The sequence below is a fragment of the Capra hircus genome, chromosome 14 (assembly GCF_001704415.2).
Source record: "Capra hircus breed San Clemente chromosome 14, ASM170441v1, whole genome shotgun sequence".
Taxonomy (NCBI): Eukaryota; Metazoa; Chordata; class Mammalia; order Artiodactyla; family Bovidae; genus Capra; species Capra hircus.
The window spans coordinates 876,594-900,170 of record NC_030821.1 but is presented as its reverse complement, the minus strand read 5'-3'; the positions used below and the strand labels follow the sequence as shown (position 1 = coordinate 900,170).

Below are 23,577 nucleotides of genomic sequence, written 5' to 3'. Positions count from 1 at the left end.
CTGTTGAGTGTTGAGGAGGCGCGAGCCCGCAGGATCACTTCCTGACTCCCCAGGGAAGGCCCCGCAGGGCCTGGGAACGCCTGCGGAAAGTATGTCCCCCTCGAGGCCTCCAGGTGACCTTCACGGAGGGTGTCCCTGCCCCTCCCTGCGCTCACCTGCTCTCGCTTGAATCTGTGCCTCAGTCTGCACGTCACCGGCTTGTATTTTTTATATTTCAGTGGGGAGAGGGTTCTGTGTGTGTGTGTGTGTGTGTGTGTGTGTGTGTGTGTGCGTGCGCGAGCGCACGCATGCGCATGCGTGCCCAGCCGTCTGACTCTGCAACCCCATGGACAATAGCCTGCTGGGTCCTTGGGTCCTCAATCCATGGGATGTCCCAGCGAGAACTCTGGAGCGGGTTTCCTATCCTCCTCCAGGGATCCTCCTGACACAGGGATTGAACCCGCGTCTCTGTGTCTCTTTCGTTAGCAGGTGGATTCTTGCCCACTGTGCCGCCTGGGAAACCCCGGAGAAGGGAATGGCAAGCCACTTCAGTATTCTTGCCTTGAGAACCCCATGAACAGTAGGAAAAGGCAAAATGATAGGACACCAAAAGAGGAACTCCCCAGGTCGGTAGGTGCCCAATATGCTACTGGAGATCAGTGGAGAAATAACTCCAGAAAGAATGAAGGGATGGAGCCAAAGCAAAAACAATACCCAGTTGTGGATGTGACTGGTGATAGAAGCAAGATCCGATGCTGTAAAGAGCAATATTGCATAGGAACCTGGAATGTCAGGTCCATGAATCAAGGCAAATTGGAAGTGGTCAAACAAGAGATGGCAAGAATGAACGTCGACATTCTAGGAATCAGCGAACTCAGATGGACTGGAATGGGTGAATTTAACTCAGATGACCATTATATCTACTACTGCGGGCAGGAATCCCTCAGAAGAAATGGAGTAGCCAGCATGGTCAACACAAGAGTCCGAAACGAAGTACTTGGATGCAATCTCAAAAATGACAGAATGATCTCTGTTCATCTCCAAGGCAAACCATTCAATATCACAGGAATCCAAGTCTATGCCCCAACCAGTAATGCTGAAGAAGCTGAAGTTGAACTGTTTTATGAAGACCTACAAGACCTTTTAGAACTAACACCCAAAAAAGATATCCCTTTCATTATAGGGGACTGGAATGCAAAAGTCGGAAGTCAAGAAACACCTGGAGTAACAGACAAATTTGGCCTTGGAATGTGGAATGAAGCAGGGCAAAGACTAATAGAGTTTTGCCAAGAAAATGCACTGGTCATAGCAAACACCCTCTTCCTACAACACAAGAGAAGACTCTACACATGGACATCACCAGATGGTCAACACCAAAATCAGATTGATTATATTCTTTGCAGCCAAAGATGGAGAAGCTCTATACAGTCAACAAAAACAAGACCAGGAGCTGACTGTGGCTCAGGTAATGAACTCCTTCTTGCCAAATTCAGACTCAAATTGAAGAAAGTAGGGAAAACCGCTAGACCATTCAGGTATGACCTAGATCAAATCCCTTACGATTATACAGTGGAAGTGAGAAATAGATTTAAGGGCCTAGATCTGATAGATAGAGTGCCAGATGAACTATGGAATGAGGTTCGTGACATTGTACAGGAGACAGGGATCCAGACCATCCCCATGGAAAAGAAATGCAAAAAAAGCAAAATGGCTGTCTGGGGAGGCCTTACAAATAGCTGTGAAAAGAAGAGAGGCAAAAAGCAAAGGAGAAAAGGAAAGATATAAAGCATCTGAATACAGAGTTCCAAAGAATAGCAAGAAGAGATAAGAAAGCCTTCTTCAGCGATCAATGCAAAGAAATAGAGGAAAAGAACAGAATGGGAAAGACTAGAGATCTCTTCAAGAAAATTAGAGATACCAAGGGAACATTTCATGCAAAGATGGGCTCGATAAAGGATAGAAATGGTATGGACATAACAGAAACAGAAGATATTAAGAAGAGGTGGCAGGAATACACAGAAGAACTGTACAAAAAAGATCTTCACGACCCAGATAATCATGATGATGTGATCACTCATCTAGAGCCAGACATCTTGGAAAGTGAAGTCAAGTGGGCCTTAGAAAGCATCACTACGAACAAAGCTAGTGGAGGTGATGGAATTCCAGTTGAGCTGTTTCAAATCCTGAAAGATGATGCTGTGAAAGTGCTGCACTCAATATGCCAGCAAATTTGGAAAACTCAGCAGTGGCCACAGGGCTGGAAAAGGTCAGTTTTCATTCCTATTCCAAAGAAAGGCAATGCTCAAACTACCGCACAATTGCACTCATCTCAAATGCCAGTAAAGTAATGCTCAAAATTCTGCAAGCCAGGCTTCAACAATACATGAACTGTGAACTCCCTGATGTTCAAGCTGGTTTTAGACAAGGCAGAGGAACCAGAGATCAAATTGCCAACATCCTCTGGATCATACAAAAAGCAAGCGAGTTCCAGAAAAACATCTATTTCTGCTTTATTGACTATGCCAAAGCCTTTGACTGTGTGGATCACAATAAACTGTGAAAAATTCTTCAGGAGATGGAAATACCAGACCACCTGACTTGTCTCTTGAGAAATCTGTATGCAGGTCAGGAAGCAACAGTTAGAACTGGACATGGAACAACAGACTAGTTCCAAATAGGAAAAGGAGTACGTCAAGGCTGTATATTGTCACCCTGCTTGTTTAACTTCTATGCAGAGTACATCATGAGAAACACTGGGCTGGAAGAAACACAAGCTGGAATCAAGACTGCTGGGAGAAATATCAGTCACCTCAGATATGCAGATGACACCACTCTTATGGCAGAAAGTGAAGAGGAACTAAAAAGCCTCTTGATGAAAGTGAAAGAGGAGAGTGAAAAAGTTGACTTAAAGCTCAACATTCAGAAAACGAAGATCATGGCATCCGGTCCCATCACTTCATGGGAAATCGATGGGGAAACAGTGGAAACAGTGTCAGACTTTATTGTAGGGGGCTCCAAAATCACTGCAGATGGTGACTGCAGCCATGAAATTAAAAGACGCTTACTCCTTGGAAGGAAAATTATGACCAACCTAGATAGCATATTGAAAAGCAGAGACATTACTTTGCCGACTAAGGTCCCTCTAGTCAAGGCTATGGTTTTTCCTGTGATCATGTATGGATGTGAGAGTTGGACTGTGAAGAAGGCTGAGCGCTGAAGAATTGATGCTTTTGAACTGTGGTGTTGGAGAAGACTCTTGAGAGTCCCTTGGACTGCAAGGAGATCCAACCAGTCCATTCTGAAGGAAATCAGCCCTGGGATTTCTTTGGAAGGAATGATACTAAAGCTGAAGCTCCAGTACTTTGGCCACCTCATGCGAAAAGTTGACTCATTGGAAAAGACTCTGGTGCTGGGAGGGTTTGGGGGCAGGAGGAGAAGGGGACGACTGAGGATGAGATGGCTGGATGGCATCACGGACTCAATGGAGGTGAGTCTGAGTGGACTCCGGAAGATGGTGATGGACAGGGAGGCCTGGCGTGCTGCGATTCATGGGGTCGCAAAGAGTCGGACACGACTGAGCGACTGAACTGAACTGAACTGAACTTAGTTAATGTCTCATGGTCTTTTGAACTTAATTTTTACGCTCGTTGCTTTCCCTCAGGGAAGACATTTTCGGTTTCCAACACTGAATATTCTGTTGGGATGCAGTGGCCTGGGTGTTGGCAGAGATGACCTACAGGCTCTCGCAGACGGGGTCCAGGCCAGCGCTCTCATCGGTGACAGGGTGCTCCTTGGGCTCCCTGCTGGCCCAGTGGAGAGTCTGCCTGTCCGCGCAGGAGGCAGGCATTCAATCCTTGGTTTGGGAGGATCCCGCGTGCCTGAGAGCAAGGCAGCCCATGCGCCCCAACCCCTGAGCCTGCGCGCTAGACCCCGGGTGCCCTTGAGCCCCCACACCCCGACCCCTGAGCCCGGAGCCCCCGAGTCCACGTGCCCCGACCCCTGAGCCCGCGAGCCCCTGAGCCCACACGCCCTGACTCCCAAACCCCCGAGCCCCGCGCGCACGCACCCCATCTCCTGAGCCGCCGAGCCCATGTGCCCCGAGCCCCTGAGCCCACGTGCCCTGACCCCCGAGCCCAGAGCGCCCGAGCCCACCCGCCCTGACCTCCGAGCCCCCAAGTCCACATACCCCAAGCCCTGAGCCCCTGCGCCCACGCACCCCGACTCCCAAACCCCCTAGCCCACACACCCTGACCCCCGAGCCCCTGAGCCCCTGAGCCCACACGCCCTGACCCCCGAGCCCCCAAGCCCCTGAGCCCACATGCCCTGACCCCCGAGTCCCTGAGCCCACACGCCCTGACCCCCGAGCCCCCGAGCCCTAGAGCGGGCTCCACAACCAGCGAGCTGGCAAGTGAGAAGCCTGCACCCACAGCTGGAGAGCAGCCCTGCTCGCCCCAACTAGAGGAAACCCGAACAACAGTGAGGACCCAGCACAGCCAGAAGTGAATAAATAAACTCAGTTTAAAAAGTGAGTAGGAAATTAGGTTTAAAAGAGAAAAAGCACTCCTTGACAGTGCGCTGGATTAGCGGCAGCCTGTTTGCGGCCGCCCTGCTGTGGAGGTCAGCAGGTGGCCTGGTCAGAGGCAGGACTCCAAGGCTGAACTTGCAGCAGGGAAAACACAGGCAGGTCATCTCGTTTCTCTGTCTGTTTTCCCGTCTGAAACAGCGATGCTGGGGACGGCTTGAACTAGACGGCTGGAAGTTTCTTGCCAGTTAAAATCAGTGATTTTAGTTATCAGTTTGGTTGAGACCTTAGAAGAGGCAGCATGGATTCTCATAAACCCCACAGAAAGCAAGGCTGTGATATGCATTCAGGGAGTGACTGAACACTTTTTCACCTTTGGTTCTCTCTCCTCTTCCCTGGGGGCTCAGACAGTAAAGAATCCGCCTGCAGTGTGGGACACCTGGGTTCAATCTCTGGGTCAGGAAGATCCCCTGGAGAAGTGGCTAACCCACTTCAGTGTTCTTGCCTGGAGAATCCCATGGACAGAGGAGCCTGGCGGGCTAAAGTCCATGGGGTCACAAAGAGTCGGACACGACTGAGCAACTAAACTTTTACGGAAGAAGAAGGTGCTTAACAAAGAGCAGCCTTGTCTCCAGCAGTTGCTAACCCAGCCCAATCATCCCGAGATTCAGTCCCAGAGACAGGAAGCAAGTTCAAAGTCCTGCATCCATACTAGAAAACAGTGGTCGTCAACTGAGGATTGCATTTGTTCTAAAAACCAACTGAACTGCATATTTAGTGGTGTTTTGATGGGGCTTCTGGCACAATCTGACAAAATGTATTACATGATAATAACAGCAGTAAGAGTTGGCATTTATTGAGACCTTAGTGTGTGCTCCGGAGAAGGCAATGGCACCCCACTCCAGTGCTCTTGCCTGCAGAACCCCATGGATGGAGGAGCCTGGTAGGCTGCAGTCCATGGGTCGCTAAGAGTCGGACACGACTGAGCGACTTCAGTTCACTTAGTGTGTGCTCAGTGTTTAACGTATAATCTCTCATTTCATCCTCACAGTATGAGACGTACATCTGTTCCCATTTTATGGATGAGAAAGTTGAGGCGCTGAGAAGGTGGATGCTTTGCCCTTCGTTATGCAGCAGGTAATGGCTGTGACTTGGACTTGAGCCCGAGTCGGTCTGTTTCCACAGCTCCGCTGTGAGGGACGATGAGCAGTGTGTCAGGAAGGCAGGAGTGGAATTTGGGAACTAATGCAACTGAGTCCTGTTCCTGCCTGAAAGGTATATTTTCCTTCTCTCTCTTTTCTCTTCCCTGGCCCTACCACGCAGCACGCAGGACCTTAGTTCTCCGAGCAGGGACCGAACCCACGCTCCCTGCATGGAGAGGTGGAGCCGTAACCGTGGGCCCACCAGGGGGGTCCCGCTCGCTGCCGCCTGAACCGCACCGTTTACTGGGCCTGTGCCAAGCCTTGGGGAACAAGGATGAAGGACAGGACGTGATGTTTGCCCCGGTTTGCAAACTGCTGTTCTGGGTAACAAGCAGAGCTCTGTGTTTCGGGAGGAAGGTGCTGGGATGCGGTGCCCTCCCGTGACAGAGGGGCGCCACGGGGCCAGGCGGCTGGGGTCAGAGCTGCCCCCAAGCAGCACCAGCAGACTCGGGGCCCAGCGCCGGTCCTGGGAGTCCCTCTGTGTCCTCGGGACGTTCCACAGACCGTTCTGGGCTTGTCTCTTCGTCTGTAAAATGGCACTTAGAGGCCTGATTCTGCTGGGTACGGTGTATAAGCAAATAATGACATGTTTGGGAAAAGTCTTGGAGCTTCTTGGAAAGGCACTTTGCAAGCCAGAAGAGTACCTTTCTTGGGACTCATCAGAGGAAGAGATCAGGACTTGAGAGGCTGATATTGCTTCTTATTCCTCGGAATTGGAGACCTCCCAGGAAAATGCTCACGCGGAGGAAGAATTCAATGAGAAATCTCAGCTCTAAGGAGATAAGGGGGGCTGACAGGGGCCTTCCTGCCTTGACCTTGTGTTCACATCTTATCTCAAGGATGAGATGAGGGTTCAGAGGGCCACGTGAGTGGTTTCGCACACATCATTAAGAGTGTTTGCTAATGGGGCCTCGTCGTTTATCCATTCTATGTACAACTGGGCCATTTTGCTGTGACTAACAGCACACTGTGATTCAGCTACACTTCAGTAAAGAATGAAAAAAGCGAAGGGTGTGTCAGGGGATTCCCTGACAGTCCACGGGTTAAGACTCTGGGCTTCCACTGCAGTGGGCCGGGGACATGGGTTTGGTCCCTGGGCTGGGAACTAGGCTCCCAAGAGCCGTGTGCTTGGCACAGCCAGAAACAACAGCAAATTTTTGTTATGTGTCCCGAACGAGCTGATGCTGACTCCCTGCGTAGCATATGTCGAGGTGTCCGCTTCCGGCCCTTGGGGCATGCCACGTTAATTCCACATCACTGGCTCGAGGCAGTCGTGAAGGCAACGTGCTGGCTGCTTCTGTAGCCCGTCTGTGACCCCGTCTGTATTTATAGGCTGGTGTCTGTGTGCTGTGTGAATCGCATGCATTTTTGCCTTCCCATGGCGTTTCAGCATGACCGCAATGTTGTCTCTTTCTTAGCCTGTATGAGCGTGAAATGGGCAGAAGACAGGTGCTTCTGTTTAAAGTTTGATGGCATGGAATGCTCTCTAAACGTAGAAATTAGATCTGGGTTCAAATCCGAATCCCACTCTCTATTTTTAAACCATCGTCATTGCTTTGCTTTCTGATTTTTTTTTAGCATTTTATTTATTTATCGGCTGTGCTTGGTCTCCTTGCAGAGCCCGGGTGTCCTCTAGCTGCGCCGAGCAGGGCCGCCCGCTCACTGCACAGATCCTCATCGCCGAGCCCGGGCTCCAGGAGCCCAGGCTCCGTTACCCTGCGTGTGTGGGAGCTTCCTAGACCAGGGATTGAACCCGTGTCCCCTGCGTTGACTGGCAGATTTTTAAGTACTGAATCACTAGGGAAGTCCTCCTGCTCTTTATTAAAAGTCTGGCTTGAGCACATTAGGACTTCCCTGATAGCTCAGTTGGTAAAGAATCTGCCTGCAAGGCAGGAGACCCCGGTTCGATTCCTGAGTCGGGACAATCCCCTGGAGGAGGGAAAGGCTGCCCCCCGCCCCCAGTATTCTTGGGCTTCCCTGGTGGCTCAGCTGGGAAAGAACCCGCCGACCCCTGGGTTGGGACGATCCCCTGGAGGAGGGAAAGGCTGCCCACCCCAGTATTCTGGCCCCGGGGAATTCCGTGGACTGCATAGTCCCTGAGGTCGCAGAGTCGGTCGCGACTTTCACTGTGAGCACGTCGCTGCGCCTTGCGAGCGTGCTTCCTGACCTGTCTCCTGAGGGTGACGACGCCTGCCTGACTCACAAGGGATGGACACGCTAGTGTTGCCGTCTCCGCTGACACTCCTTCATCACGATTCCAAGAGCCACCCCGGATACGCGGGACTCGGGATCAGGCACGCTTCCTCCCCGGGTGTGTTTACCGTCTCAGTTCTCTGAGGTGACAGCGTGTGTGGGACCTTGCTTTGGACTGACTTGACATGGCTCTGTGTAGACCTGTGACTCAGACTTTGTTCCTGATTCATAGACTCCTGAAAAGGGGTCTCACTGATGGAACAGTTGACATTACCACCAGAGAAGATGGCCACTGCAGCTTTCTGCATTGTGTGTGTGTGTGCGTGTGCGTGCGTGTGTGTGCGTGTGCGTGTGTGTGTGTGCGCGCGCACGTGTGTGGTCTCAGACCAATTCCTTCTGGCTCCCCAGATCACTCGCACTCTCTTCACATTAACCGGTTCTTCTTTTTTTAAGTATAGACTCTTTTTCTATTGCAGTAAATTGCACACAACGTACAGTTCACCATGGTAACTGTTTAAAAGCGTGCAGCTCAGCAGCGTGAAGCCCATCACACTGACCAGCTCTCTATTCCTTCTATCACCTTCTGTATTGTCCCCTCGTCCTCATCAGGCTGAGAGGATTCAAGCGTCGTCTTGAAGCAAAACTACGTGAAATGTCTGTTATGGCCCTGTTTCCCGTAAGAGTATAAGTACACAGTTGCACATGTGGACGCCACGGATTGTTTGCAAGGATACGTAAACAGCTATTCCTACTGCGTTCCTTTGGAAAGTGGGGGTTGGGGCTTTGCTGGCAGTCCAGTGGTTGACTTCACCTCTCAATGCAGGGGGTGCGGTTTCTGTCCCTGGTCTGGTTGCTATGATCCCACATGCCTCGTGACCAAAACCAATAAAAGCCAAGTCATAAAACAGAGGCACTCACTAGTGTAACAGATTCAGTGAAGAGTTTAAAAATGGTCCACATCAAAAAATATTTATTTTAAAAAAAAAGAGGGTCAAGGAATTTCAAAACCCTCCCGGAATGAAAGCAGTAGTCCAGTGCACGCCCGCGCGTGTCTCCTGGCTTCAGCAAGTATCAGTTCGTCACCAGTTACCCAGCTTGAGGTTATGCACTTTTGAAGTGTTTTAATCTACCAAGGGCATGGACTTGTGTGATCACCTGAATTTTTAATTATAAAATAAATCCAGACACGAACAGAAAATGCAGCCTGCTCGCTGTCGTTGGTTCCTGTCTTGTTTTCTTGTCCTTTTAGACTTGGGACCTTGCAAGGGTGAGTGAGTAAGCGTGACTCCCTCTGAATTCTCCAGTCCCCAGGGACAGACACTGGCCGTTCCTGGACATCTGGAAGGGACGGTAGCTTGGGGTGAGAGCACGTGGATGTCAGCGCCGTTGCCCAGAGACCGCGAGGCTCGCACTGCCGGCGCACCGTTCTGCTGGCTGTGTGTTTTAATTAAACTGCTTACTTCAGCTGAGATTTATGGCGCTGTTTTTAAATGAGAAGATGTGGTTTCCAGCGCTCTTCTGTTCTCCGAGTCCTGCAACCCGCGGCAGTTTTCCACGAGCTGCTTTTTTGAAAAACAATTTCTGCCTCGCTTATCTGATGGACGGTAATTTCGTAGGGGATTATTAGCACCCTGAACTCTGTAGTGTTTGGTCTCCTGGAGCTAGAAGAGGAAATTGTCAGGTGGCACTTTCAGCAGCTGGTTCACTGACCGCGAATAGAGTATTACAGAATCACCTTGATTCTAAGGCCTGTGAACAGCTGTCTGAAATGAATGCTGGGAAGGTGGCTTTTGTATTTAAATTCTCCAGCCAGTGGCATAGAAAATGCAGTTAAAACAGAGATGATTATTCTTCCCAGGGGTTCAGTGTGGATTGATTTGGACTCTGTTCTTCAGAAGACTCTTCTGCACCATGCATCTCAAGGCTCAGGGTGTCGGGTGCATCAGCTGATTTTTCCCGTCAGTGGGGCTCTGAGCCCTGCCTTGTAAGAGGCACTGGAATTACAAAACAAATCAGCAGCTCTCCCCTAGCATCCCTCACTCCCTCTGACTGTAACGCAATGGGATGAGTGCTTTACTAGTGGGCGAGCACAGGAGGGAAGCTCGTTTTCTGGTTTGGGGTGGCCGGGAAAATGTTCCCAGGGGAGGTTCTTTTAAGCCGAAGAGCAAGTAGAATTTTTCCAGCTATTACAGGCAGGAGGAGGGGGTGTTTTAAGCTGAGGGGTGTCTGTCTTCAGGGTAGAGCCCAGGATGTCCAGACTGTGGGACGGGCGTGCCGGTGCGCGGGGCGCAGAGACGGTGAGGAAGCCCGGGAGGGCCTGCGCCGGCCTCCTGGCCTGGGGCGGGTGCAGGCCTCTTGGAACCGGAGCCGAGACTCCTGCAGCCGCTGGAAGGGGCTGACCCTGTTCCGGTTACTATCAGAGCGCGTGCAGCTTGGAAGAAGAACCGAAAGGCCCAAGGGAACTGCGAGGGAACCGCAGGCCGGCCGGGGCCTCTGGCCGCCTCTCCCCACGCCCTCCCGGAGCTGGCCTGCGCCCGCCTTCCCTGGCTGCCAGGATCCTAAGACCCTGAGGATGTTTAACCTGTGTTCTAAACACTGCATGTGTTGGCTTGGTCGGAAAGTTCACCTGGGCTTTTCCGTAGCACCCTATGGGGAAATCCGAGCGAACATTTCGTTCGGCCTGGTGGGTGGTCCCGGGACGCGGGGGCTCCATGTGGGGAGCTGCGGGAGACCAGGGGCGTCTGGGCCGCGAGCCCCGCGCTCCGAACCGGGACCCTCCTCGCTGCTCGGCTTTCCACACGGGCTCCTGGTTTTCCACTGGGCTCCGCCTCGAAGGAAGGCTCCCGGGACAGACAGGGCTCGGAACCATCGCCCCTGTTCCTGTGTTGGATGGAGCCGTCCTGCTGGGCTTCGCCGACGGCTGTCCCTTAAGTGGGGAGAAGCCTGTGGCCCTGGTCCCCTTGCCGAGCAGCCGGTGGGTGCAGGGACCCCCTAAGTCAGGGACTCTCAGCCAGGCTCCACCCCAGGGGGGGAAGGCCAGCTCGGGGCTCTGCATGCTGCCTGGGGTGGCCAGGGTTAGGGAGGTGTTCTGCAGCGGCAGGGGCTGTGGGCCTGGCCCACAGGGTGACTGGCGTGTTTGCAAGGGTGGCTCAGCATCTCACCGGGTCCTCCTGGAGAATGCCATCCCAGAGAGGCTCTAGTGTGCAGAATTTCTCTTTTCCCACAAGACTTTGAAATACTGCCTTCTCGACCCACTTCTTGGGGATCATGCATATTCGTGTATTAAACGTTGTGGAAATTTGTAAGCAGTAAAGTGAGTTCAAAGAAATGGAAATGCTTCAAAAAAAAAAAAAAAAAAAAAACCAGGGAATGCCCTAGCCGTCCAGTGGTTAAACTCCACGCTTTCACTGCTGAGTCCCTAGTCAGGGAACTAAGCTCCCACAAGCCACACAGAATAACCAAAATACAAAAAACCACATATACACCCACACAACAGGGATTAAAACTTTGGAAGTGGATTGCCCCAGAAGTGAACCCATAGAAGTTTTTTTTTAAAGATAAATTCCATAATATTAGACGTTCACTAAGTCGTGGGGTGAGAACCCCCACTTGTTTTCATGAGAAGCTTCCCCGCATTTTAGAAGAGGGTATAATTTCTGTTAGTGTCCCTGCATCTTCATTTGTTCACCAATATTTATGCCATGCTCATGGTGCCAGGCACAACACTTGGTTATTTACAGTATGAAAATTCTTGTCTCTTTATTGCGCTGGTTTTTCTGGAATTTTTATTGGTCATTTTTAGAATTCTGTGTTTCTATCAAAGAGAAACAGACGGTAACAGTTATTGAACATTTTTAACCCCTGATGGACTTCCCTGGTGGCTCAGACGGTAAAGCGTCCGTCTGCAATGCGGGAGATCCAGGTTCGATCCCTGGGTCGGGAAGATCCCCTAGAGAAGGAAATGGCAATCCACTCCAGTACTCTTGCCCGGAAAATCCCACGGACAGAGGAGCCTGGTAGGCTGCAGTCCCTGGGGTCGCAAAGAGTCGGACACAACTGAGCGACTTCACTCACTCAACCCCTGATAACATGTCTGAAAAGATCGGGTTCTAGGCTGCCTCCGAGATCCGAAGTTCTTTCTCCTTGATATTTCTGCTCGGTTTCCTAGACGAGGAAATACACCAGGCCCTGGTGGGCTGCGAGGGCTGTGATCAGAGCTGCTTTGTACTGCACGGCGTGAGGTTCAGAGGGAGGCAGGCCTGCTCCAGAATTAGCACCAAGCTCAGTGTTGAGGGGATTGTAACTGAAAGGCTCTGTTCTGTAGTATTTAAAGATAAATATGACCTAATACTTTTTTTTTAAGTTGGAAAGTTTATAGGAGCCGAAACTTGTCTCTTGGCTCATAACGTATTCCTCCTCCACCAAATTATATAGCAGCTTATTCCACATTTCAATTTCTAAATAAATTGGTCCTCATTATTCTTAGGTTCCTGACAGACATCTCGTCTAAGAATTAATGCTTTGCATTCTGCCACTTTGAGCACGTTAAACAAATTACTCAGTGTCATTGCCGTTGAATTAGTTAGGATGATTCATGCGATGACTTCAGCACACCAGTGTGAACATGCTTTTTTTTTTTAATTAAGTCTGTTTACGTCTTAATACTTACAGCTCTGCTCTTATATCATTGAGGCTTTACCATTAGCAGCCCCAGGGAGCTGTCATGAGGATTAATGCCATAAAGCGGTCAGAGCTGCCTGGCTTCTAGTAAGGGCTCGAATGCCGTCTTCATCCTTATTAACCAGCTTTGTGATTGTGTGAGGAGATAGTCAGGGTGGTTGCCGTTATCCTGGTTTTACCAGCGAGGACACTGATGCTCACAAGTTTGGTCGTCTGGAATTACTGGCCGTCAGGATGAGAGCCAAGTCCTGTGTTCCTGACTCTCCTCATAAGTAACATTTTGGGGTTTAGTATTTCAACATGTGAATTAGTGGAGGATGAAAGCATTCAGGCCGCAGCAGTTAAGTCATTCATGTGAAAATGCTTAGTACAGTGCTGAGCACACAGTAGGAACTCCACTAAAAGGGTTCTTTTCGGGAACTTGCTGGTGGTCCGCTGGTTGAGTCTGCCCTGCAGCGCAGGGGACGTGGCTTTGATCCCTGGTCAGGGGGCTAAGCTCCCGCGAGGCGCTGAGCAGCTCAGCCTGCGTGCCACGGTGAAGATGGTGCGTTCTGCAGCTAAATCCCGATGCAGCCAGACAGAAAAATACTGAATGAATAAATGGTTCTTTTCTCTCCGTCCACTTTGTGTCTGTTAGGACTCTCACACATCTCTCCCTGCCCCCCTGTCGACACCCCAGCTGAGCCCTTCATCATCAGACTTCTCAGGAGCCTCCATCTTCAGCAGTGGGTGACTGTCTTCACTCAAGCTGCCGCAGCCAAGAAGCACTGACTGGGTGGCTTAAACATCAGCAATGCACTGTCATGTAGCTGTAGGGGCTAATGATCTGAGATCACAGTGCTGGTGGGGCTAGTCCTCCTGAGGCCTCTCTCCTTGGTGTGTTGACGTCCGCCCTCTCTCTGCATCCTCACAGGTCCTCATCTGAGATCATGGTGCTGGTGGGGCTGGTTCTCCTGAGGCCTCTCTCCTTGGTGTTTAGACGGCCGCCCTCTCTCTGCGTCCTCACTGGTCCTCATCCGATCACGGTGCTGATGGGACTGGTCCTCCTGAGGCCTCTCTGGTGTGTCGCCAGCCGCCCTCTCTCTGCGTCCTCACTGGTCCTCTGATCTGAGATCACGGTGCTGGTGGGGCTGGTCCTCCTGAGGCCTCTCTCCTTGGTGTTTAGACGGCCACCCTCTCTCTGCATCCTCACTGGTCCTCCCTCTCGGCCTGTCTGCATCCTGATCCCCACTTCTTAAAGGGAAACTGCTCCCGTTAGTCCAGGGCCTGTCCTAGTGACCTCATTTGGCTGTAATTACCTTTTAAAAGACCCTGTCTCTGAGTGCAGCCACATTCTGAAGTTCAGCGATTACAGCCTCAAAGTATGAATTTTAGGGGAACCCAGCTCAGCCTATGACAGGGGTGTAGCAGGAAGAGCATCTTGGTCTCAGAGCTTCAACCCAGAATGTTCCCAGCTCAGAGCCCCAGCCCCTGGCGTCTCAGAGCCCACTGGGTTCCCTTCGGTGCGCTCCAGCGGGCTCAGTGGGCAAAGACTCTGCCTGCAAGGCGGGAGATGCAGAAGGCCTGGGCTCAGGTCCTGGGCTGGGAGGCTCCCCGGAGGAGGGCGTGGCTGCCCACTCCAGTATCCTTGCCTGGAGAGTCCTCATGGACAGAGGAGCCTGGTGGGCTGCCGTCCATACGGTTGCAAAGAGTGGACTTGACTGAAGCGAGTGAGCACACACATTGAAAAAACTCAGGTGGGAGCAGGACCTAGTTCCTGCCTTCGGGAATGGGGGGGGCGGGGCCTGTTCTGTGTTGGGTGCTGTACTGAGTTGCTGGTGCTCAACAGATGTTGTGGCCCCAAATCGCAGCATCACCGGGGGTAGGGTCGGTGCAGCTGCCTCCATTTGACAGAGGAAGAAAGAGGCGTTCTCCCGGTTTCTGTGTGGTTACTCAGTCTACCCCACTTCTCTACAGTATTGAGATGATGGAGTAAGACGCATGCGAGTCACATGGGTGACCCCAGGGATGTAGCCCGCCAGGCTCCTCTGTCCATGGGACTCTCCAGGTGAGAACACTGGGGTGGCTTGCCATGTCCTTCTCCAGGGGGTCTTCCCGACCCAGGGCTCGCACCCGGGCCTCCTGCGGCTCCTGCATTTGCACCACCTGACCCAGCCGGGAAGCCCTGGTGTGTGTAAAGAGCCTCACAAGGGGCTTAGTCGTTGTCCCTAGGAAGGCGAGACCAGCGCGGGCAGGCATCTTCGTGCGTTTTCTGACTTCGGTCTCTCCTGCTTGGAAGTACCTGATGGGCAGGTTGGGTAGACGCTCATTCGTATTTGCTGTGTGATGGAGTGAATCCAGAGGGCGTGGATTCTCAGCAGTCTGTGATGAGGAAGTGCTTGGTTTCTGCAGGGTTCTAGAAGTTTCTTAGTTGGTCAGTTTCAGCCATAAGCTCCCCGGGTGGAGAGCGCGGGAGGGAGGGAGCCAGGGCAGGGCGAGAGCGCGCTCGGGCGGACGTGGAGCTCTGTGTTGTCGGAGCTTGGGCCTGCCTCCCCTCTGTGTGCCACTCGGGATCTGCGGGTGGGGTCACTTTCTGGGGCCTCTGCTCTGACCAGAGGGAAAGGGCCCGCGGACATAAAGGTATTGGATGGCGCTCCGATGCGGCCTGGGCTTGAACTTCGTCACTGCTCCCTGGGCCTGAGTCAGCGGTGCGTACTGTCGTCAGAATTCCTAAAGTGACTGCCAGCTTCTCTCCCCAGGCTCAGGCTGCACGAGGAGAAGGTGATTAAAGACAGGCGGCATCATCTCAAGACCTACCCGAACTGCTTTGTCGCGAAAGAGCTGATTGACTGGCTGATTGAACACAAGGAGGCGTCTGACAGAGAGACAGCGATTAAACTCATGCAGAAGCTAGCAGACCGGGGCATCATCCACCACGGTGAGTGAGGCGGCCACAAGGGCTTTTTGGCCACACGCTGTAGTGGGTGGGATCTCGGTTCCCCAAGCAGGGATTGCCCCTGTGCCCCTGCCCAGGAGTGCAGCCTCTTAACTGCGGGACCTGCAGGGAATCCCCGAGCCTTCTGGTCCAGGTTCCAGCCTGCCCATTTAAGAGACAGAGCCCAGAGCCTTCTGGTCCAGGTTCGAGCCCGCCCACTTTAGAAACAGAGCATCGCGCTCTGCCTCTCGGGCGCCTCTGCCCAGCGACATTCCCTCCCTTCTTCCAGGAGGCACCTGGGCTTGTTTCTGTGGACTTCTTTATACTTCTTCATCTCTGAGTATGCGTCTCTCAGCGGTGTGACGTTCAGTCTTAAATCGCTGTAGAGACGCATGTTTCTGCCTTTGCCGTTTGACCCGCACCCTGTTTGTGGGATTCACTCACGCTGGTGGTGTGTCTTCTTTGCGCCTTTTTACTGCAGCAGGTACCGTGCACCGTTTGGCCATCGTACCTTCATCTGTTCTGCTGACGGACATTTGGGCTGTGTCCAGGTCTTGCTGTTACTCTCTGTTTCAGTGGCCAGTCCTGACCGCATCCCTCTGAAACGCCTAATCCTGGCCAAGACCTTTCGCACGCTGCTGCTCTCTCGGGCTGAAATGCCCGCCGCCTCCCCGCTCGCTCATTTTCTTCTCCTCCTTCAGAGCTCCACTCGCCTGCAGGCTCTTCAGAGAGGCGGTCCTCCCCACCGCGGGGCACCCCACGTCTAGACGTGCCTTTGACGTCTGCTCAGCTCTTTCGTAGCCGTAGCTGCATCACCTCCTGTTTCAGTTACATATCAACCTGTCTCTGTCTCGCTGGATTGCGCATTCTTTCAGGCTGCTACCGTGCTCAAGAAGAGTTTGTGGAAAGAAGGAGGAATTGAGTCTTGTGACTCTCTTAACAAATGGTGATGATAGCTCATAAAACTGAGCGCTTTTTTGTATCAGGGACTGTGCTAAATTCCTGTATTAAATTGTCAAGTAGTATGCTTGAGAAACTAGGAAGTAAAACAAATCCTAATTAGCATCTTCCTTCACGGGAGGGAGTAATAAGAGGTGCTTTTTCCTTATTTGCCTCTCTGTGTATATTGCTTTTCAGTTTGTGATGAGCATAAGGAATTCAAGGACGTCAAGCTCTTCTACCGCTTTCGAAAGGACGACGGCACCTTCCCCCTGGACAGCGAAGTGAAGGCCTTCATGAGGGGACAGAGGCTGTATGAGAAGTAGGTTGCGCGTGGACTCCTCCGCTTGAACCTTGCAGAGCTCTTTCCATCTTTTATCATTTTGACTTCAGCCCGGCTCTCCCACGTGGGGTGGTTGCATAACTCTTCCTTTTAATGTGAGAAAACTCTTATCACTCACTTGCTTTTGTGTTTGCCAGAAATTAAGTCAGTTTCATAAGATTCTTAATAAGGAATTTATCTAAATAGTATTTTCTATATTTAGGTTGCTTTAACAAAATCCCAACAGTGAAAGCAGAAGGTTGGCCCTTGGCATTTGCCATCCAGTGATGCGGCTGCCTGCCCTCTTTTAAGGGTTAGCGTGTGACTTGGAAGCATAGACTTGTAAACGGCTAGAGAAGCATTGTCAAGCACAGGGGAAGTCCAAGTTCAGGTCAAGAGATAAGCAGTGAGAGAACTTCAGAAAGCAGAGCGGGCGAAGAGGAACCACCTCGCAGCTCTTTGGAGGGTAGGACTGTACTGGGGCCCCGGAGTGTTTGCTTGGTGGATCTTGACCCGCCCAGGGCTTTGTCTCTGAGCTGAGCTGCTGTTCCTGTGGTTCCGTTCCCAGCCTACCTTCCTTGGTTTTTTTTTTTCCAGGGCAACCCTTAGAGAAAGGAATGAAGGGGCAGCAGCACCCTTTCCTTAACTGACTGCCTTTCCCAACACGCGTTCTTGACATGAAAGAGCCTCCTCTGTAAGTGGGCGGGCGCGTGGGGCAGAGGCACCTGGGTGGTCCGCTTAAGTACCATGATGGTTAGGAGCCGGGCCAGGTTTGAGTTCTAACCGTGGGACCTTAGCCTTCTGAGCCTCAGCGTCCTGCTTTCCGACACGGAAGTGGGTGATGGCGCTGTTCAGCGCTGCTGTGGGGACTTGAAGAATCGTTTGTGTCCAGTACTTAAGGACTTGGCTTGGTGCCTCTCGTGTGTGGTCAGGTCCCGTGGAGGACAGCCGTCTCGGACACTAACCCGACGTCACGCCGCGCTGGGTCCTGTCCCTCCCCTGTCCTGCCCATCGCTGTCTGTTCCCCTCTCCGGGTGCTGGGCTGTGCAGACGCTTCCTGCCCCGTCCCGTCGCTGCTATTTCTCCTGGTTCCCTGGCCGCCTGCTGTCTGCCCCCAAGTGTCGGAAACCCTCCTCTCCTGACCTGTGTGACTGTGAGCGGGACGCTCCGTCAGCACCTCCGTTTGCTTACTGGAGTGCGTGTGTACGTGTTGTTGCCGCTTTCTTTTGCTTGCTTAGTTCCTTTTGGAAAATTCTAGTTGGTGTTTAGCATTTAGGCTACCTCCCTGGTCCATTGAAACTGTTAAGATTTTATGTTGTCAAAAGCATCCGTGTCAGGAGTTCCTAACCCGTGTCGGGTTAGGATTCTGGGCTCTTCCTGCTGTGGCCAGGTTCAGTCCCTGGCCCGGGACTGAGATCCTGCAGAAAGAAAAAACTCATATCATTTCCTTGGAAGCACGCCAGGCGATCCTGTAACACTTTTCTGGTTATAGATCATCTCCTGGGATCTGGGCAGTCACCTCATGGGAGCCGGGGTTAGCAGCCACTGAAACGTCTGGCAGGGAACTTTTCTTACTAGTGGGATGGGTGTGGTAAGAACAGTTGAAGAAAGCTGTTCATCGCGTCCAGGAAACGCTCACCAGCCCCCGCCTCTGCTGCTTCCCCTTACGTCCTCTGCACCAGTCACACTAAACTGGGTGTCTCTGGGCCATCCAAGTCTCTCTTCTGCCTCTGGGCACTTGCTAATTCATGAATTGTTCCACAAACACTTAGTGAGCCCTCCCCACCTGGCAGGCACAGTTACAGCCCCTGGAAATGTGCGGCGGATCAAAGGCGGACAAAGCCCCTGCCTCTGCGGAGCTTGCAGGCTAGTGGAAGAGGCGAGCGTTGACGGGGGAACAGGGGAAGAAGAGTGAGCTTAGTACAGGATTCGCAGTGAGAGAGAGACCCTTCCCGAGGGCGGTGAGGCGTGTTGGGGGGGACTGGGAAGACCTCCCTAAGAGGTGGCATTGAATGAAGTGTGGGTCTGCTGGGACAGCTTCCCGGGCGGAGGGCACAGCAGAGGGGCAGGCCTGGGTGGGAACGCGCTCACCGTACTTCAGGACCACGAGGAGGCCAGAGCGTCCGGGGAGAGGAGACGGGGTGAGCGGTGGGACGTGGGCCGGGCTGCGCCGCCACGGTACTGGAGGGCTCCCGCGTGACGGGAGCCCGTTGGAGGGTGGGGTGGTCCCGGTGGGGACCCGGGGTGCTTTTGCCTGGGATGTCCCTTGCCCAGCGGACTCTCTCTGCCAGGCTCAGCCCTCTCCCTCACTCACTCTGACTTCTGGGCTGTGCGTTCAGTGTGGCCTTTTCTGCGCATCCGTCCATGTCGCCTTAGGATGGACTTAGGTGGTGCTCCTGTGTGTTCAGCCCGTGAGAGGGCTGTGTTAGACCTTCACCCTTGTGTGTTTGCAGCATTAGACCAGGACGTGTGAGCAGGGGAGCTGCTTATCCTTCTTTCTACTGCCTGCGGTTTCACCCGGGCCTCGCCGGGCATAGATGGTAAATAATTTGCTAGAAAGGGTAACTAGACTTTTGATCCCTGGACGAGCTGACCAGCATTGCTGGACTTTTTGTGTGTGCAGCTGGCTTTCTATCCACTAGTGCCTCAGTGCCAAGTAAGTTCATTTCCTCAAACTGCTTGTAAAGTTAGCAGCAGGAGAAGTCGTTTCATAAGCTCCTAGCCTGGCATGACCTAACCGCCACCTCGCAAATCTTGGCTCCTACTGTTCTGTTTCCCAGCATGCGTGTGGAGCAAACGCTCCGGCCTCTGGAACTGACAGTTCAGGTTACCTGTTTGGCCTTTTTATTTTAGTTTTTAATGCATTTTCCTTGTTTCTCTGGCCATCTTTTTCATGAATCTCAGCATGGATTATTATTTTCCAAGTTTTGGACACTGAAAAAGAAACAATAAGAAATCTTGGTTTTGATTATGATTCTTCTTTTCAAGAATTTTCATTATTTGAAACTTGACTCTGGGACCTCTCCGGCGGTCCAGCACTTAAGGCTGTGCGCTTCCACTGTGTGGGTCGTGGTCAGGAAACGGACATCCCTCGTGCGCGGCACAGCCAACAGCAACCAGAAAATTCAGTGTTTCCCTGTGCGTTATTGCACCGGAACCTGTGTTCAGGATATTTGCAATAGTTGGGAAAGAAGGTCTTGCAAAATATACGTTCTTTAGTTGTTTTCCTTTTAAGATACTAATAGATAACATTTGTTAATTGACAGATATATATCAAATGTCTTCACTAATCCGTTTTATTTAATCATCATAGCAACCCCCTACTTAGATGCTTTCATTGTTCGCATTTTATAGATGAGAAAAGTGTCACAGGGAGAGGTTAAATCTCTTATCCAAAGTCACCTAATCAGTAAGAAACAAAACCAGTTGGGTATGAACCTGAGGGTCCAGGGTCCAGACTTATTGTCCCCACTCTATTAGTGAATCTTCTCTGTTTCCTTCAATGGAGGGCAAATGAATGGAATCAGTGTTTACTTCAAAAATATAACATGGAGTTTGTGAGTGTCCGAGTATAGAATTTTCTATAAAAATTTACTGAAAATATTCCAGGATTTTAAAGTAGACATAGGAAGGGAAGAGAAAAATGATTCTCGTTGACGGTGAATCTCAGTGATGTTCTGTGAATATATTGAAAACCGCGACTTCTGTTTGTGCACTAAGCTTCTCAGAGCATCTGAGCCTCCTGCATAGAGAGATAGTAGAGCAGTAAACCCTGACAGTGGCGACGGTGATGAGAGCGTCGGCGGTGTCCAGTCCCTCAGTCGTGCCCGACTCTGCAGCTCCATGGACTGCAGCACGCCAGGCTCCCCGTCCTTCTCCATCTCCGAGTTGGCTAACTTATATCCATCGTGTCGATGATGCCATCCAGCCATCTCATCCTCTGTCGTCCCCTTCTCCTCTCACCTTGAATCCCTCCCAGCATCAGGGTCTTTTCCAATGAGTCAACTCTTCTCATGAGGTGGCCAAAGTACTGGAGCTTCAGCTTCAGCATCAGTCCTTCCAAAGAACACCCATGACTGGTCTCCTTTAGGATGGACTGGTTGGATCTCCTTGCAGTCCAAGGGACTCTCAAGAGTCTTCTCCAACCACAGTTCAAGAACAGCAATTCTTCGGCGCTCAGCCTCCTTTGTGTGCATGTGTGTGCCTAGCCACTCAGCCGTGTCCGACTCTTTGTGACCCCGTGGACGGTAGCCTGCCAGGCTCCTCTGTCCATGGGATTCTCCAGGCAAGAGCACTGGAGTGGGATGCCATTTCCTTTCCAGGGCCTTTATATGCACAGTAAATAGTAATAGAGAACGGGTGGGGCCTTACCTTACTGTGGCAGGAGGAGGGGAGTCTGGACCCGGAGCGGTGGCGTCACCTCCGTGTTGCTGCTGCAGCTCCAGGGACAGGAGACGTCAGCGGGGATGGCAGGTCCGCGGCAGCCTCCCCGCCTGCCCCCAGCCCTGAGGGCCTGGCCCTATCGTCAGTGTTTCCTCTGTGCTCTCCTCTGGCTTGTTTGTTCTGTGTTATTAAAAGGCCTTTGTGTAACTTGGGGGTTTCTGGCTGGTTTTGCTGAAACGTGCTGATTTGGGGGCCCTCTGCCTTTCTAACCCCTGGTGCTGTCAGCCTCACGGACTTGTGGGTTCACGTGGACGGGTTGGTTTCAGCATGTGGGGCAGGGCTACCCAAAGTAGGAGCCATCCCTGCTGCCAGCTCGAGGGGGCCTGAGAAAGAGGGCTGTGCCCAGGGCCTGTGACAGACGAGCCATCGGGAGGACTTCATCTCAGCCCTGTGGGCCCCTGCGCTTCAGCAGGCTTCCTCCCGCCTTCCCGGGTAGCTGTGGACCGAGGGCGCAGAGACGGGGCACACGTCTCCCTGCGGGGCCTTCTGGCTCCACACTCACCTCTGCACGGACACACGGACACACAGACACATGGACACATGGACACAGAGACACACAGACTCACAGATTCACAGACTCACGGACACACAGACACAGAGACACACGGACACAGAGACACACGGACTCACAGACACACGGACTCACAGATTCACAGACTCACAGACTCACGGACACACGGACACAGAGACACACGGACACAGAGACACACGGACTCACAGATTCACAGACTCACAGACTCACGGACACACAGACACACGGACACAGAGACACACGGACTCACGGACACACGGACACAGAGACACACGGACTCACAGACACATGGACTCACAGATTCATAGACTCACAGACTCATGGACACATGGACACACAGACACACGGACACAGAGACACACGGACTCACGGACACACGGACACAGAGACACACGGACTCACAGACACATGGACACAGAGACACACGGACACAGAGACACACGGACACAGAGACACACGGACTCACAGACACATGGACACAGAGACACACGGACACAGAGACACACGGACACAGAGACACACGGACTCACAGATTCATAGACTCTCAGACTCACAGACACATGGACTCATAGACTCACAAGCAGACAGACTGACAGACACACAGACACACGGACACATGGACACACAGACTCACAGACACACGGACACAGAGACACGGACTCACAGATTCACAGACACACAGACTCACGGACACACAGACTCACGGACACATGGACTCATAGACTCACAAGCAGACAGACTGACAGACACACACACTCATGGACTCACAGATTCACAGACACACGGACACATGGACACGTGGACACACAGACTCAGGCAAACAGACTGACAGACACACAGACAGACGCAGAGACGCAGAGCATGGGGACGGATTGCGGGTGTTCCCAAACAGGGCAGTTCTTAATTTCCCATTAACACCTTTGAAAGGAGGAAAAGTGTCCGTACCTTAAAGAAACAGCCCAGAATCTGTGTGTCACCTTCAGCTGGTAGGTGTTTTGAATGCATGTTCCAGACTACAGAGCTCGATTATCTCGGAGCACTTGGCACCGTAGATCTGTTTCAGAAAAAAGGGTGAGCTTGGGATAACCAAGCGCTCTGTGTCCTAATAAACAGAGTCAGCTACACAGAGAACATGAGTTGGGGCACAATTTGCGCCATGCTCACTGAGATTACTAGTTAGAACACACATTTTTAAACTAACCTTGATCTCATCTTCAGGTGTAGAGGAGACTTGTTAATTATATATATTTTTTTAATTTAGTTTTTATTTTGGATATAGTTGCTTTACAATGTTGTGTTAATTTCAGGTGTACAGCAAAGTGAGTCAGCTTAGACATCCACATATTCCATTCTTTCTCAGATTCTTTTCCAATATACAGGTTATTATGGAATACGGAGTCTAGGTCCCTGCGCTATTCAGCGTGTCCTGTGGATTATCTGTATACATTGTGTATATAGTAGACCATATATGTTAAGCCCAATCTCCTAATTTCTGAGACTTCTCAAGTTTAATTTAACTCAGTGTTAAGATGGAGTTTGATCCATTCTAGGTCTGGTTCATAAAGGCATTTGCTTTTCATCCAGAGGGTCTGAGTTTTCTTATTGTCAGGATTTCTCTTGTTGTCAGTTTCTCTCTCCAGCCACCAGCCGTCTGTTTATCCTGCTTAAGAGGGAAGACTGGCTGGAGAATTGAAGTCCTGGTGCCGCTGGACTTCTTCCAGTCCCCACTGCTCCCTTATGCTTTCTGTTCCATGGAACTGAAGAGAAATATTAAGGGAAAACGGTACAAAGGGGAAAAGCCCTTTTGTGTGTTTCACCTTATCAGAGGTTTCTCTACCATGTGCCCCTGAG

The 23,577-nt window shown here is 51.7% G+C and overlaps 1 protein-coding gene across 2 annotated transcripts in view; it reads left to right on the top strand.

Moving 5' to 3' along the window:
* The window catches only part of DEPTOR (DEP domain containing MTOR-interacting protein), a 158,383-nt gene that overhangs the window by 34,535 nt on the left and 100,271 nt on the right, over window positions 1–23,577 (top strand). For both annotated transcript variants that reach the window (XM_018058144.1, XM_018058145.1), the window contains exons 2-3: window positions 15,315–15,493; window positions 16,628–16,751. In XM_018058144.1, coding sequence (XP_017913633.1) covers window positions 15,315–15,493; window positions 16,628–16,751 — 303 coding nt within the window. The remainder of the gene's footprint in view (window positions 1–15,314; window positions 15,494–16,627; window positions 16,752–23,577) is intronic.